This window comes from Branchiostoma lanceolatum, chromosome 18 (assembly GCF_035083965.1).
Source record: "Branchiostoma lanceolatum isolate klBraLanc5 chromosome 18, klBraLanc5.hap2, whole genome shotgun sequence".
Taxonomy (NCBI): Eukaryota; Metazoa; Chordata; class Leptocardii; order Amphioxiformes; family Branchiostomatidae; genus Branchiostoma; species Branchiostoma lanceolatum.
The window spans coordinates 10,606,249-10,621,587 of record NC_089739.1 but is presented as its reverse complement, the minus strand read 5'-3'; the positions used below and the strand labels follow the sequence as shown (position 1 = coordinate 10,621,587).

Here is a 15,339-nt window from a genome sequence, read left to right as displayed (position 1 = left end):
ACCAAAGTGCTGTATTTTAGCTTTGAAAAAAATCATATAAAGGGCAATAAAATCATATCAAGGGCAATAAAATTTGGTCCAAAAAATCAGATTTAGAATTCGTTCATGACTTGCTTAAGCCATTATTTAGGATATACCTAATTCAAGAGAAGTTTGCTTTTAAACTTCACTCTTGAGGGAGAACACCCCAGTTTATTTTGGGCCTCAATTCGAGGTTGCACTTCCTCAAGTCTCTTATAGAAAATTCTTCTGAGTCAAAACTACATGTATAGGAATGAAGGATATCCCTCTATTAGTTGAATGTTTAAAAAAAAAAAATTGTATCCAGTTGCTTCAGAGTAAATATTTTTGGGATATCCCTCTAGCTATAAGAACAACTGAGTTTCAGAAAACTTTCTTAAACCTCTCCAATTTTAGTAAATTTTAGGGGGAAAAGTGCTTTCTCGCCAAAAATGATGCACAAAATTGGGCATTTTCACATGGAAATAAACCCATCACCTATAGTTTAGTGCCCCAAATTACTATTGTCAGGAAGAAAAGACTCTAACTCTAAGGTATGATCAAGACAAAAATGACGAGAAAATCCTAACGCAGAGATTTAATTTATTGCCAACACCGCCAACAGAATACAACAAAGGTCAATCTGGGGCAAAAGGGCAGATCACCATTATTACCCGGAAGTAAAGCTCAGGCCCAAAATTAAACTTCACCCAAAACACATCAATTTCACAGCAGATTCTGAGAAATGTGAACTCAAACTTCGACCCTGGCCCTCAAAACCCTTTTGTCACTTTTTTTCATGGACCCCTGTTGCGGAAGAATTGGTTTATGCACTGTCAAGTCTGACATTGTCCTTCATGTAATAATTTCAGTGAGCCAGTTACATATAATTACCATTTATTCAAAGAAGCATTCAGTAACATTGTTGATTATGGAAATATGGTTCTAGTTCACAGAATCTATGCCCATTGATGGTCTTTTTTACCAAAAGGAAATGTGCACAAAGTTATATTATAAAGTGTTCCAAATAACCAACTACAATTTGCAGAAAGATTTTCAAGATTACAGAAGAAAAAGAAATTGAAATTTTGCCTTTTTTGTGGGCCGTGATTTTGGTCACAGGTTGTGCGATCTAATTACGCATCAGAACCCTTTTTTTGTTCTTCCTCGCAAGGATTTAATGTCATTTTCCCTAATCAGAACTGAAATTATAAAAAAGGTATTTGAATTACCATTTCAATAAAAGTAAATTCGCTTTTCATTTGAATTATTTTTCACACACGTTATGTTTTTCCTGTTTCAAACTTTGCTCGTAAAAATTAAAGATCCAAGAGTGAGCAACTAAAGAATTACAGCAATGTTGCAAAGCTAGATATCGGATGTAAATATATGTGTACACAAAGATTTTTTTCTGTCAGCAAGAATATCGTTCTGTATACAAGAATCCCAGGTGTCATAAGTACAAACAAGAATCACTGTTTTGATCACAAACAAGAAGTGCATCTAAGATATTTTTCTTAAACCAAGAAATTTATTCTAGTAGAATCAAATTTTCAAGAAAAAAAATCTTAAGGAAATAAAGAATCTGTTAGAACACCACATTAAATTTTGACCAAACAAAAAACAAATATTTAGTAAGATGGAGAAAAAAAAGTTTCTTATTTTTCTAGAACATTCTTATCATATATATACTAGAAATATCTTCTTAACTTTCTAAAATTCTTTTGAAGAATTGACATACAAAGAATTTTGCAGAAGGTTTCTTGAATTTCCTTGTTTTTCTTTGTACAGTATAAGAAAATCTTTCTCAACACAAGAAAATAAGAAAAAAAAAACAAGTGTGCTGCCTTAGAACATGCACAAAACAAATACATATTTTTGTCCTTCGACAATAACCTTGCTTCACACAAAACTCTGAGACTCGTGTTCTTTTGGCACAGCAGGGAGGCTGTTGATGTGGCCCACAATGCGGTCGTTCCATTTTTTTGCTTCTTGTATGTCCTTTGTCTTGTTTCTCAGTTTCTCCTCATAGATTTTCAGGCTTTTGTTCATCTCTTCCTTCGCTTTTATAAGGTGGCGAATCTCTTCAAGGGTCGGTTTGTTGTTGACCAATGGCATCTGGTCTTCCTTTTCATCCATGGTGATTGTTGTCTCTCCACTTGCAGTTGGCTTTAATTTTTTGCTTCCGGAAGCTTTTGCCCCCTTCTCGTACATCAAGGTGTAGACCTTTGCTAAGCCAAGTCGTAAAATTGCCTCATGGTCTGGCTTGATGAACCTCACATCTAGTGCCTTGCGGTACCACTGCTTTGCCTTGTGTAAAGCTTTACCATCTACAGGCTTCACAAAAGCAGTCTCCATAATTATTTCTATGAGGAAGTCTCCGGTCATGTTGTAGATTTCTGGCAACATTTCTGGATCCTCATATTTTTTCACTTGTTTCTCTCCAAATTCCACCATCTTCTTTGCACTTTTAACATGCAGATTGATGAATTTAGCTCTCTCTTGGTCTGTTGTGGCCAGGGTGGTAAGACAACGGTAGGAGTCAACGATGGCTCTGTAGCAGAACTTGCAGTGCCAGTCATCGGCAACGATCTTCTTTAGGATACCATTCTCAAAGTAGTCGTTGTCATCATTGATGAGTTTTTGATATCCTGAAATAGCCAGAAGAAAGTCCTTCTTCTGTTGCTCAGGTGACTTGCCCTCAGTTTCCTTCAACAGGTACAGCGTGCCCGCCCGTCGGGACAGCACCTTGTTAAAGACTTGCAACCCCTGGTCACTTGCAAGCTTACGACTGAGTGCAAGGGACAGATTCAGGTCCTTTTCAGCAGTTGGATGATACTGTTCCCTCTCTTCAGCCTGCAAGTAGAAGATTCTGCGAGCAGATGTGTAGATGACAGTGGCTGCCAACTCAACCAGGAAGGATTGCTGGACCTCCTCAGTGGTGTAGGCCAATTTCAGCTGCACCAGTTGTTGGTGTTGGTCTTCAGTTAAGGGTTGTCCCATCTTCGCTGCGGTGCTGAACTCATCATTCAACTTTGGGACCTTGGTTTGGAGAACCTTTACGTCTCCTGTCGTCAAGACCCTTTTCTTCAAACTCTTGCTGTAGACATCCCCATTGTCGTACAGCTCTCTTCCTTTCTCTACCAGTGACTGGAAGATGCTGTCAACTCCTGTATCCAATGGAACGAGTCCGCTGATCATCTCTTTGGCCTTATCTAGTGCTGGGATTGCAGCTTTTGGAAGACGCATTTGGCAGTACATGTAGCCGATGGTCTCATACAGACGTGCCAGACCTGCATGGAACTCTTGAGGGAGTTTGCTGATGGTGGGTAGATTTAGGACAGCCTCAACATGTGGCAAAAGCAGACCGTTGATGTAGCCATCTTGGATTTTTCTGGTATCCTTGTGGAAATACTCCAGGAATGCTTGTATGAGACTCTTTGTCATTGTCTTGATTTTCTCCTCATCCAAGTCGGACAAGATGGCTGCTTGTGTCTGCTGATGAACGCTGATCATCCGTCCATCAATCCATTCTTCTTTTTTCCCCTCAACATGAGCAAGGGACAGTTTCTCTACTTCTTTGATGAATTCATCCCTGTCTGCATTCTCGCCAGAGGCGATCTTCAGAGCCTTGCTGACGATAAAGACAGGAATCCGGTCCTGGGACAGAAGGGCAGTGAACTTCAACATGTCTTGGGATGATCTTGCCATTCTGTTTTCCATTGACAGCAGGATAGCACCGTACACAGCCTTCTCATGCTTCTTAAGCTCACCATGAATGCCTTTCGACCTCTCTTCTAGCTCACCGAGATAATGCTCCACAGATGTATGGGAATTCAACAGATAGCTTCTTGCCAGTGACAGTCCATGGGGGAGGTTGTCAAAATGATTGGCAAGCTCCAACAGGTCTTCATCTGAAGTTTCCTTGAAGATCTCCTCGGATTTCTTGTCTTCCCTCTTCAAAAACTCCAGCACATCCTCCTTTGCAAAGCCCACCATGTTAACGTACGTTAACATGGTGGGCTTTGCAAACGCGTTGTATTGGGGAATTTTAAGGTCAAGGTCTTTACTGTGTGTGGTGATTAAGACTGTGACTTTCTCAGAGGCAGACAGATAGGCTGCAGGGATGTCACTTGTGATGGTGACGTCGTCAAAGATCAACAGGCTTTTGCGTTGACTGTAGCAAAGAGATTTCATCACTCTTTTTGGTACCTCCTCTGCTGTCAGGTCGCCCTCCCCAAGCTTCTTGGCCAGCTCCATACCTTGTTCTAAGATAGTCTCCTTTGTCAACCCCTTTTTCTCATTCTTTGACCTACCAAAGAACCACATGACATTGATAGCATTCTTGTTTTTCTGGGCAAACTTTTGAGCATATGCTAGAACCCCTTGTGTCTTACCACTACCTGTGGAGCCACTTACTACTGAGACATTAGCTTCTTTTGCCTCAGCTACCACTTTCTTACAGTCTACACTCTCATGAAAGCCAATATCTGGCTGCCTGACGTTGGAGATGGGCTTCTCTGTTGCAGCAGGAGTTGGGAGTAGAATGGACAGGTCAGCGTCGTTCTTTGTCAGTTCTCTCAACTTGTGCACTAGACCGATGATAACACCTAAGTATAAAGGAAGATAAAAGATATCTAATCCTTACAAAGGAATATAAAAGATATTCAATCCTTCTCAACAGTCTTAACATCATGTATTATGTGTTTGATCCAATTGATTTGTCATAACTCAATCTATTAGTGTTTTATTTGCAAGTTCTTGCCCAAGGGCTATTATGACAATGCATAGCAAGGGTATACTGTACAGACAGTGCGAGTTAACAATGTTGACAAGTAAAACAAATGACTACTACGGAATACAGTCTATGCTTTTTTGGGTTTGACTTCTAGTGTACCTACTAGTAGTATATAGGATAACTGGTACCAACTTTTTACATTATCTTTTTGTCTTTAACAAATCATGCATTAATAGAGCCTCATTAATAAGATCCTTACCTTTAGAGCAGGTGTTTTTCTGATAACACAGAAAGTAAGCAACAACCCCAACAATGACAGCAACCACCACAAGTGCTGCAATTGGCGAGAGCACCTGTGCAAGGATGCTTGAGTTGCCTTGGGGATCTGCAAGCAAAACAATTATCATAATATGACGACGTTTATATATTTTATTGGAGATTCTCACTGAAGGCTAACTCCATGATACCATCCTAATGTGTGTTCCAATAATGGCTGAATGGTTTAAAACAAAGCGCACAGGAAAACTGGACATATGTGTCAATTTCATGAGATGAGCAACATATTCTATCTGCTCCCATTTGCTCCTTTGATTATTTCCTTGCTGAATAGTCTAAGATATTACTCAAGTCACCCATCAAAAACTGTGAAACGTAAATAAAAGTTTTAGCTAAAATCAAGTCCAAATGTCCACATGACAATATTTTCAACACATGACATGCACATGTATTTCACCCTAGAGGGTCCAAATGTACCACCAAAGATGTGGCATACCTAGGATTTATGAGACCCCAACTGAAGCCTCACTTTGGTGCATGACCCCGGGAAATTCAAAATGGCTGCCATAATTGGCAAGAGGTCTATTCTAGTTCAAAATGAAATTCTAAAAAAAGGGGAAATTTTTGCCAGTTATATCTTGCAGGCCACATGTGTTCTATAATTGGTAACATGTACACTGTATATTATAATTCTAGTTACAATAAGTTTGTGTTATACAGGAACTACTTTGTATGTTCTTCATTGTAACTAAAGTTTAACTCACCTGCATTATCCTCAGAGACTGGTGGAACTGTAAAACAAAATATCAAGAATGAGAGAGGCAGTATGGTTAACTTTGTAATTAGAATGTTTTGCTGACATTCTACTCTCAGTGCACCTAGATTTTTATGTTTGGTACACCTGAGCATCTATTCCCAAAAATGAATTTCGAGAACTGTATGTACACTTCCACACAAACACACACACATACTTGTACTGTCAGACACACACACGTATACACACACATACATGTACTCTTACACACACAATACTTCTACACTCACACACAAACTATAAACAGTCATACAGCACTGAAAAAAAAAGAAAATTAATCAAGCGGATACTTATACTATTTCCAAATAGGAATATCATAATCCAATAATGTAGTACTAAATATAAAACTGCAGGTAAACACAGGCTGCATGCCATATATATTGTATTACATGATATTAGAGTCATGTAAGAACTTACTTTCATTGTCTATGAGCAGATAGTTCTTGTCCACATCTAGTCCGGTCAGTCCACCAGACCTCACTGCTGACACAAGGTCATCTTTCACGTCTTGGATCTCTCGCTGTCCGACTGAGATCTTCATGTCAGCTAGAACACTGCCCTCCCTAAATCAACAACAACAACAAAAAGCATTTCCATTACTTATAAATTATCTAGCTTGAAGTTGATCATCAAAAGCACACTCAATGGAAGTTTTCTAAGTGAAACTTGAATCCTTGTATTTCTACAAGTTGCTGAATTTGATAAACTCAAAATTCTACTGAGTACCCTAAAACTGCCACTGTAAATCAACTTACATGTATATTTAGTTCCTCCTCAAGATTATCTAAAATTATGCCCATTTATCAAAAGTCTGCATACCTGATCAGGGGTTACTGATGCTACGCATGCATTAGTGTTTTGATTTCAACAATTCTTTCGATTTGAAAGTCTTACTAGGTGGAATTTCAAGCTTGATTTTAACCTTTCTTGTTTCATTACAAGCAGATGCTCACCTGAACTGAATGACTTCTACCCCGATTTCAGGGTGTGTAGGCTGTATAGCATTGTTGATCTGGAAAAGGGAAGACAGATACAGAGATTGTTGTCTTGGAGGAGACTGAATGAGTCACACATTGGGTGTTGCACTTTAACCCACCACTATATAATATTATGCAAGAAGACATCAACACAAACAGGTGTATAGCCTCAAAAAAACTTGTTTATCAATAATATTATCAATATTTGATATTTAGTTTCAGCTTCTAGAAACATGTGGGTACAGGCTGGACTAATTGACTACTGGTATATAGTGGATAAAAGTCTTTCTCATTTTATTAAGAGTGCTTAGCAGAGATTAGCAGAGATTGCATAGTATACATTGTATGCATTGTACAATTTTAAAGTCTGTGATACAACTCAACTGCGGTTTTAAGCCATAACCCCCTGAATACAAAGAACACTAACCATTTAAGCTAAAAACTAGGCTATTGAGTCTTAAATTGTTTGTGCAGAGCTAGAATAAGAGCATTTTCATACAACAGGAATGAATTTTTTGTCGAGAGAAACCACATTTGTGTAGGTGAGCAATGCTGAAGATTCACACATTGCTGGATGACAGGTACTATATCAGTTTGATTAAATAACTACTAAGTAACTTACTAAGTCAATGATGCGAGTGACCAGTTCCTCATTTTCCCTGTGGTTTGGATCAGGAGACTTGTAGGGCTCACTTGGCAGCCGAATGGTGGAGTTGAAGGAGGCCACACCTTTAAAAGCAAAAATAATACCACTGATAATCGAGGAAATGGAAAACTTTAATATGTGGATGATTCCTGAAAGCAAAAAAGAATATATAAAATAGTGGGTCCAACATATTGACACAAACTTTAAGATTATCTTCTCACTGCAACATGTACACATATAATAAGTTCATGGAAAATCTGGCCTCTTCAATAATTCATAAATTTGATATATTTTTGAGGAACTTCACAAACTTTAGTCCACATCTTGGTAGCTGATGTTAATCTAGTAAATGTGTCCTGCAGTATTGGTGGAAGAAATTTGAAGCTACTTGGCATTGTACGCAACAATAAAGACTTAAAGCATATTCCCAACAGACTAGTTTCAAGAAGGTTTCTTTAAAGAGCGATGTTAGTCTACCAGGCAAGGCACAGTTCCCAGGCTACCTGACCACCACCCCCCCCCCCAGTTTTTTTCCCCAATAAACCCTCTTGTGTGTGTGTGTGTGTGTGTGTGTGTGTGTGTGTGTGTGTGTGTGTGTGTGTGTGTGTGTGTGTGTGTGTGTGTGTGTGTGTGTGTGTGTGTGTGTGCGTGTGAGCTACATTTAGATTTTGTATGTCTATGAGTGGTACAGTCAGGGTAAAGCGCTTGCACCGGTGCAGGCGAAGTGAAAAATTACCTGCACAGCTCCAATTTTACGTGGCACGCACAAACTTGCACATGGAAGTAGTATATCAAGCCCTGATACCATATATCTGTCAGTCAGAAATAACTCCTAACTAAGTACAGCATTTTGTTTGTTCTGTCAGTCAGTTTTAAAGACTAAGACATTAAACTGACAGTGTGCAAGTCAAATTTAAGTTTAATTTCAGTGTCCAAGTCAGTCAAAGAGTAAGGGTTAGTAATAAGAATTAGAGCACTACCAATTCTCGTGACAATGTCAGACAAAAAGTCTTCCAAAACTCTTGAACTTTCTTATAGCTTACAGGGGGATTATATTTGGTCATACCCTTTCCAGGTTTTTAATAGGTCATCTACAAAATATGCTATACTTACTATCTGTTGTAGCTTGAATGTAGGCGTCCTCACACCTGCTGCTGTTTAAGCGATTCTGCGCTACCACACAGATCTGATAGGTGGTGTTGGCAGTCGGTAAAGTAGACTGGAGAGTGACCTCTTCCCCTGTGTAAAAAAAAATGAGGGGCTTAAAATAAATCACTAAAAATGTTTTTGAACATAACAGGGGACACTATATTTCCGGACTATAATATAACACTATATTTCCGGACTGACACTAATTCCAGAAATACTTAATTTTCAGATTTGGGAAGAAAATAAAATAAATATTATCTGACACTGATAATGTTACATAATGATGCGAAAATACCAAATAGTTAAAGGGAAAACATTGTTTTATTCTATTCTACATAATACATAATATACAGTTTGCCTAAATTCTATTTGAGGTTCATACAATTCAGGAGAACCGGCCATGTTCCTGTAGACATTTAATAGCTACCTGGTACTGGTACAATGATGGCGGTAATTTTTTTATATAAGCACTTGATTACCTTCTCGCACTCCATTTCTGCAAGAGTTCTCTCCCTTGCCCTTCTTCCATTCCTGATTTCCTTGTTCCCAGTACCACACACACAGCGACTGTGGATCCAAGCCATCATGACCACCTGTTACCTCAACTGTGACAGAGAACAGCTTGGCTGCAATTACTTCAAGGTCAGTAGGGGGCGCTGGTTCACCTGTAAGGTTATGGTATGCAGATATGAGGGATAATACCATATCATTCACCATGTTGCATGCTACATCAAATGGAGTGAAAACTCCTTCCAACGTCAATGGCACATGAAAAATGTACACCATTGCAAAAGCACAAACAAACGAAGAAACAGATCTAAAGCAACACCTTTCTAAAACTAATAGTAGGCTCTTTCATTGCCCCTATATGACCTTGAATGTTTATCAGTACAGTTACAAAAGGTGGGTGAATTACATTTCTTGTCACTCTTGCAACTATCCTTTACTTCCTGTCACACTAAGAAAATGAACTGTCATACTTAGTACAGAGGCTTACCTTGATGGGAAACTTTTAATAGAAAATACAGTTCTGCAAGGCATTCTTAAACCTAATAATTTGTGTTCAATCTCTATTAGACTTGAAAGCTTGAATTTTTCCTACAAACTTACGTCGGAGCCTCAGTATCCACTGAGTTCCCGCGGTGCCCTGACTACAGCGGTACGTTCCACGAACGTCAGGATCTGAAGAGTCCACAGAATCGTCGTCTCTGTGTAGATTGGAGATTCTCAGGTTGTTCCCATGGCGGAGGGACAGCCGTCCAAAATACCTTTTCTCATGAACATCTAAATCTCTTCCTGCATTTAGAACAACATTAGGCCTCTGTGAATCACCTGCAAAACATTATATCCATGCCACTGCCATTTGTGGTTTGAAAGCAAGATTCTGAAATGGTTTGGCTGACATTTGCATAATATTAGCCTTGGAAGTTATTTGTGCACGCATGGATAAAAAGAGGTTTTCATGTAACTTCTACATTGTATAATATGATAATTCCAAATTTTATAGTTCATCATTTGTTATGTTATACGTAGAGATATAACCTGTACAATCAGAATACAATATTGCAATAGCCTCTACATGTATTTTCCTGACCACAAAATGCATCAGTTAGACTGCCATGTCACTATACAGTATAGATACAAAACTGGAATGATTATTTCGAACTCGATACATTTTGGTGCGCATGGAAAAATAAACTGTAAATTCAGAAATGTTTGCAGTGGTTTTATGTTCGCGGTTTTCGTGGTGACCGTTTCACCGCAAACTTTAAAACCACTGCGAACATTTATAATTTTCCAATACTGTAAAGTAGCAAATATATGTCACTATAACACTGCCGTGAACTTAAAACCACCGCAACCACCCTTTTTTTAGCGCGAAATAAAAACCATGTGAACTTAAATGCATTTACAGTAGTGTACGGATGTATATCACTATCAAGTTGCACCAATTACATACCAGGTTCCTTGACCAGGACAATGATGTTTCCTGTTGATCCTTGCACCACTTCCCAATACAGGATCTCGTGGTCATCATACTCGGGGTCGCAGGGCAGGTCAACATATCCTCCCTCGTCACCAATCACTTCTGTGCCTGGAGGAACAAATATCGGTTTGCCTTCAAGTTCACAATCATGTTAAAAGTATGGAATACAATTTTTTGCATAAATGATGCAAATGAGGTCCGCATTAGCTTGATATATGGTCAGGTGTATTCACCTTCGCTAATGGTACCTTCATCTCAAATATGACATCCGTAGCTTTTCACGGTAAGGGAAATACAAGTTCCTGTAGAAATAACTAGTATGCAAATGAGGTCCTCATTAGCATAATATATGACCTGGTGTATTCACCTTTCCTAAAGGTACCTACATCTCAAATATGACATCAGATTCTGTAGCTTTTACGGTAAGGGAAGTGCAGTGTTCTGCATGAATTATGCAGATTGGGTCCTCATTAGCATAATTCATGGCCAGGTGTATTCACCTTTCCTTAAGGTACCTACATCTTAAATATGACATCTGTAGCTTTACGGTAAGTGAAAAACAGTTGTCTGCATAAATTATGCAAATTAGGTGACCATCAGCATAATTCATAGCCAGGTGTAGTCACCTTTCCTAAAGGTAACTAACGTTACATCTCAAATATAACATCCATAAGGTACATATAACTTTCTACAATACCATTGATAGAGCTACCACCCCACATCTACTTGGCAAGAAAAAACATATATTCCCTCCTATGGAGGGGAATATAAGGGAATATATTATTATTAGCACGTAGTGTCTTATATACTTGCACCGTGAGTCTAGGCTGATTTTATGATAACCGTATTCTCCATGCAGCCTCTGGTTTCGGTCGAGTGGGCTATCTGGGAGTGTCCGGGAGTAACCGTTGTCTGCGTTAAAAATCCCGGACACTCCTAGCCCTGTGCTCGACCGAAACCAGAGGCTGCTTGGAGAATAAAATTATTTGTTTTCATGGGAGGTTGGTGGAGTATCATGCATTTGCTCTTAACTGGTGTAAACACCTTTCACTTTCACTTCCGCCACCCCCCCCTTCAGTTCTGCTTTAGATGTAAAAAAGACTCATTTTAACAACTGCGCCCCAACATCACACAATAAATTTGGCCTCAAACACTACCAAAGTGAATGTAAAAGACACAACACTTACCAACACCACTACCTCTTTGTATGAAAGCGCAGCAAACTAACAGGAAGGCGAGCATATTTTGAAGAATGTCCCCGTATGTTTTCTTTGCAGTCTGGCTGTTTAAGGTAGTCGTTGCCCGTCAAAGTCTGCCCGCACGGGTAAGCCGACGTATCCCTCTAAGTCCTTGGCGACGGTCACAACCCGAATTTTCAGCAAGATCTAAGCGAACTTAACGGAAATTCCCTGGTTATGTACAGCATTGACCAAACCGTTAGGGACCATTACGTGTTGTTTACGCGGCTTTTGTTTTGAACTTTGTTCTCGGCTAAGGTAGTGAAACTGAGCTACGCGTGGGGTCACGGTTGACGTCATAGGAAACTACGTCACGACTAAGCGTTAACCCCACAAACACTTTTCCTACCTCTTCTACACAAAAAGAGTTACACCGAACTTGTGCTAACTCTACCAAATAATTTCTACAAGAGGCAATACAATTCGGCACAAAAACAGGGCAGCTACGCAGACTTATTTTCCGAACCCGGAAGTAATTACGACCAGCGAACTTGACAAAGGAACACAGCCAGCGAAAAAGTACCTGCGCATGTGTATACATATGTATACCTGTCAAGTTCATCATGAATTCGCCAAGGTCATTTTTCCAGTACCATTTGTTCTCATTCTATGGCATTGATGCAAGATTAATCAATTGTGGACCATGAAACCTTAACACTTTGGGTTTACGGAAAACGCTGTGCTGTCTACCAGGCCAGGCTAGTTATGACAGGCTACCGATTCTGGGCCTCAATGTCATGCCTGGTGTATGCATTACCTCTAATGAGACTTCGTTCAGGGAAAACTGAAACTTCAGGAACAAGTCCACTAAGACTGGAAGTTTTAAAAGCCATTAATTAACTTCGGCAACTTGAACAGTATGACTCTAGGGGCTGTAGTTGGATCCTAAATCATGTTTGGTATTAAAGTGGTTAGGGGTAGGGAAAACGAAGGGTCAAGTTCGATAACGGTGCCTCTAGTGACTTTTTTTGTACTGTATCAGGATTTCCGTTTTGATATCTCGTGTCTTGACATGCTGTGGTCGTGATATATAGTTCTGGAGACAGACAGACTCAAGAAGGGGTTGCACGGCAGTTGGTTGCTAGGGGAAACTTCGCACTGTAAGGGAGGGTACAAGGTTACCGGGACTCCCGCGCGGTATCCGGGGGAGCCTGCATTGTGCCCTGTGTGTACTAACTTAATGCATGACCAAGCATGGGTTATGCAAATGTGGAAGTAATTTGCATAATGATAATATTTCATGGAGATATAAGGTCTCCGAACTCTTGTTGTACTGTGGTGTTACAACTACATCTACATCTACACAATACTGGGCAGGACCCCGCATGTTGAAAAAAAATGTTGTTATAAAAATTGAAAATTTGCCGATCCAAATTATAGATAGATACATACAGATACGTATATCACATTTTTGAAAGTCCATAATTAGCCTAAGAGCTGAGTACCATTGAAAAACCACGACTATAGAATCTTCAAAAAACGAGACATCTGAATTTCTGCTGCAGTATCTTAGAAATCCGCAAGATTTCGATCATTATCTACCCGTTTTGCGGACACCTATAGCTACCAACAAACCAAATTAGAATTATTAATGATCCAAACCGTACTTCTCGGGCAATGCTTTTCACAAATACACAGACACACGCACTCCTGAGTGCGTTTACTTTTACCTTCTCGGCCTAGGTAAAAAATATATGTTGGTCCTCGCAACTGGCTGGCAAATAAACAGTAAGTGAGACCTGCAGGTGGAAGCTACGCCACGTTTGAAAGTAAAAGTAAACGCACCGGTGTACCGATACCAAGTTCAGTAGTTTCGCACGACGTCATTTTGACCCATCGGTCTCACTCCAATCACTGTTTTGAATGTACCTGGCGTCTCAATACCGGGACGAGACAAACAAAGTTCGGTACCCACTTGTTGCCCCTTTGGGTGCAGCGGTGGACGTGCCTTCGTGAATCATACTTAAGTCAAAACTGAAGTTTTGTGGGCAAATTTTGGAATGCGGCAACTACACTGACGACTTTTAAGCTGGGGCTACTTCCACCTGCGAAAGCAGGGAACAACCGCCGCCATGTCAATATGCGGTTTGCTCGTCCCCCTACTGGTTGGCTGCTCGCTCATTCAAATGACTGGTACAGTCGGTAAGAATTCAATTTTACATGACTTCGCAATATCTAAAGGACCTGATTTTCTAAGAAATGGGTGCCTTTTTCAAAACTAGTTAATGTTAACTGGGGATAATTCTTGAATGTGCCTACTAAATTGCAGAAATAGCAGACGAAAGTGAAAGGAAATTCAATCCTAACCTGTGTCAAATATGGGGACTAAGTATGCTGGCAAAAAACGGAAGCAACTAACAGTACAACAAACAAAAATATGGTATCTGTTTGTGTTCTTATCTACTACAGGTGTTTTGCTTAAAAGAACACTTTATGTTTGATTTAATATTTAGTGATTTAACACCTTTATCGTAGCCACAACTACAGGTTTCAGAATTCGGCTACATTTAGAAATAATAGTCAAATAGGTTTAAAAAACAGACTAATAGTCAACAAAATAAAAAAAAAGGCCCACTCCGTAAGCCTGGTAGGGAGGCTAAGTTACAACAGTACCTCACTTCCGGGTCCAATGTCAATCTTAGTGGGCGGTAGACATTTACAAGTAGAGCAAAGTAGGGGCTAGTGGCATAGGGTTTCCGGAGAAGGTTGGCTAGGCTAGGCCGGGAGGGCTACCATAGCAGGCTACCCTTACATATATGTAGCTGCGCGTTTCTGTTAATGATGCAGTTTGCCTCAAAATGTTCAAGTAAAGATAGATTTTCTAAGATAATAACTAGGGACAACTTTCACACACTGAGCTGCGCAAATGTTGTGTTTACCTCTTATCATTACTGTTGATAGGAACAGAAGTGATTGGTGACGAGGGAGGATATGTTAACCTGCCGTGTGACCCCGAGTATGATGACCACGAGATCCTGTATTGGGAAGTGGTGCAAGGATCAACAGGAAACATCATTATCCTGGTCAAAGAACCTGGTATGTTGATGCTTATGTGCATGTAGCAGCTTGTTTGTCCTCTCCTGTGTATGTATCCCTAAAGCAGACATTGGGAGGGATTTTTCCCTAAAGCAGACATTGGGAGGGAGGCTTATCACAACAAGAAAATCAAAATGAAAGGGCACACCACTAATCGTTAACATCTTCACATAAGACGAAATTTACTAACAAAATACAGTAACACGTTCTTCAGGGCTAGGATGACAGCTCTGTATTCATTATCACATTTTATTCTTGCTTATTAGTACCTGTAAAAGAGGAACAATATCACGTCGTGTTGACGATAGCTATGTGCAATATGATATAGAGACACACATGCAAGAAAGTAAAACTGAAAGTAAAAACCGTACAGTCAGATCAATTTAAGTTGAATGTAGGTAAATTCTGTAAATACGGACATTCTTCTAAATAAACACCAGAAAAAAAATTGTCAGTATATGAATGATTAATGATCGGC

At 39.6% G+C, this 15,339-nt stretch overlaps 1 protein-coding gene across 1 annotated transcript; it reads right to left on the bottom strand.

The window, feature by feature from the left end:
- Positions 1–1,902: 1,902 nt before the first annotated feature.
- LOC136423947 (uncharacterized) lies at positions 1,903–13,786 on the bottom strand. Its single transcript, XM_066412347.1, has 11 exons — positions 13,741–13,786; positions 10,561–10,695; positions 9,711–9,896; positions 9,080–9,265; positions 8,565–8,690; positions 7,428–7,534; positions 6,782–6,840; positions 6,246–6,391; positions 5,779–5,805; positions 4,998–5,123; positions 1,903–4,610 (listed from the first exon to the last, which is right to left on the bottom strand). The coding sequence occupies exons 1-11, from the start codon at positions 13,784–13,786 to the stop codon at positions 1,903–1,905; spliced, it is 3,852 nt and encodes a 1,283-aa protein (XP_066268444.1).
- Between the last annotated feature and the right edge of the window lie 1,553 nt (positions 13,787–15,339).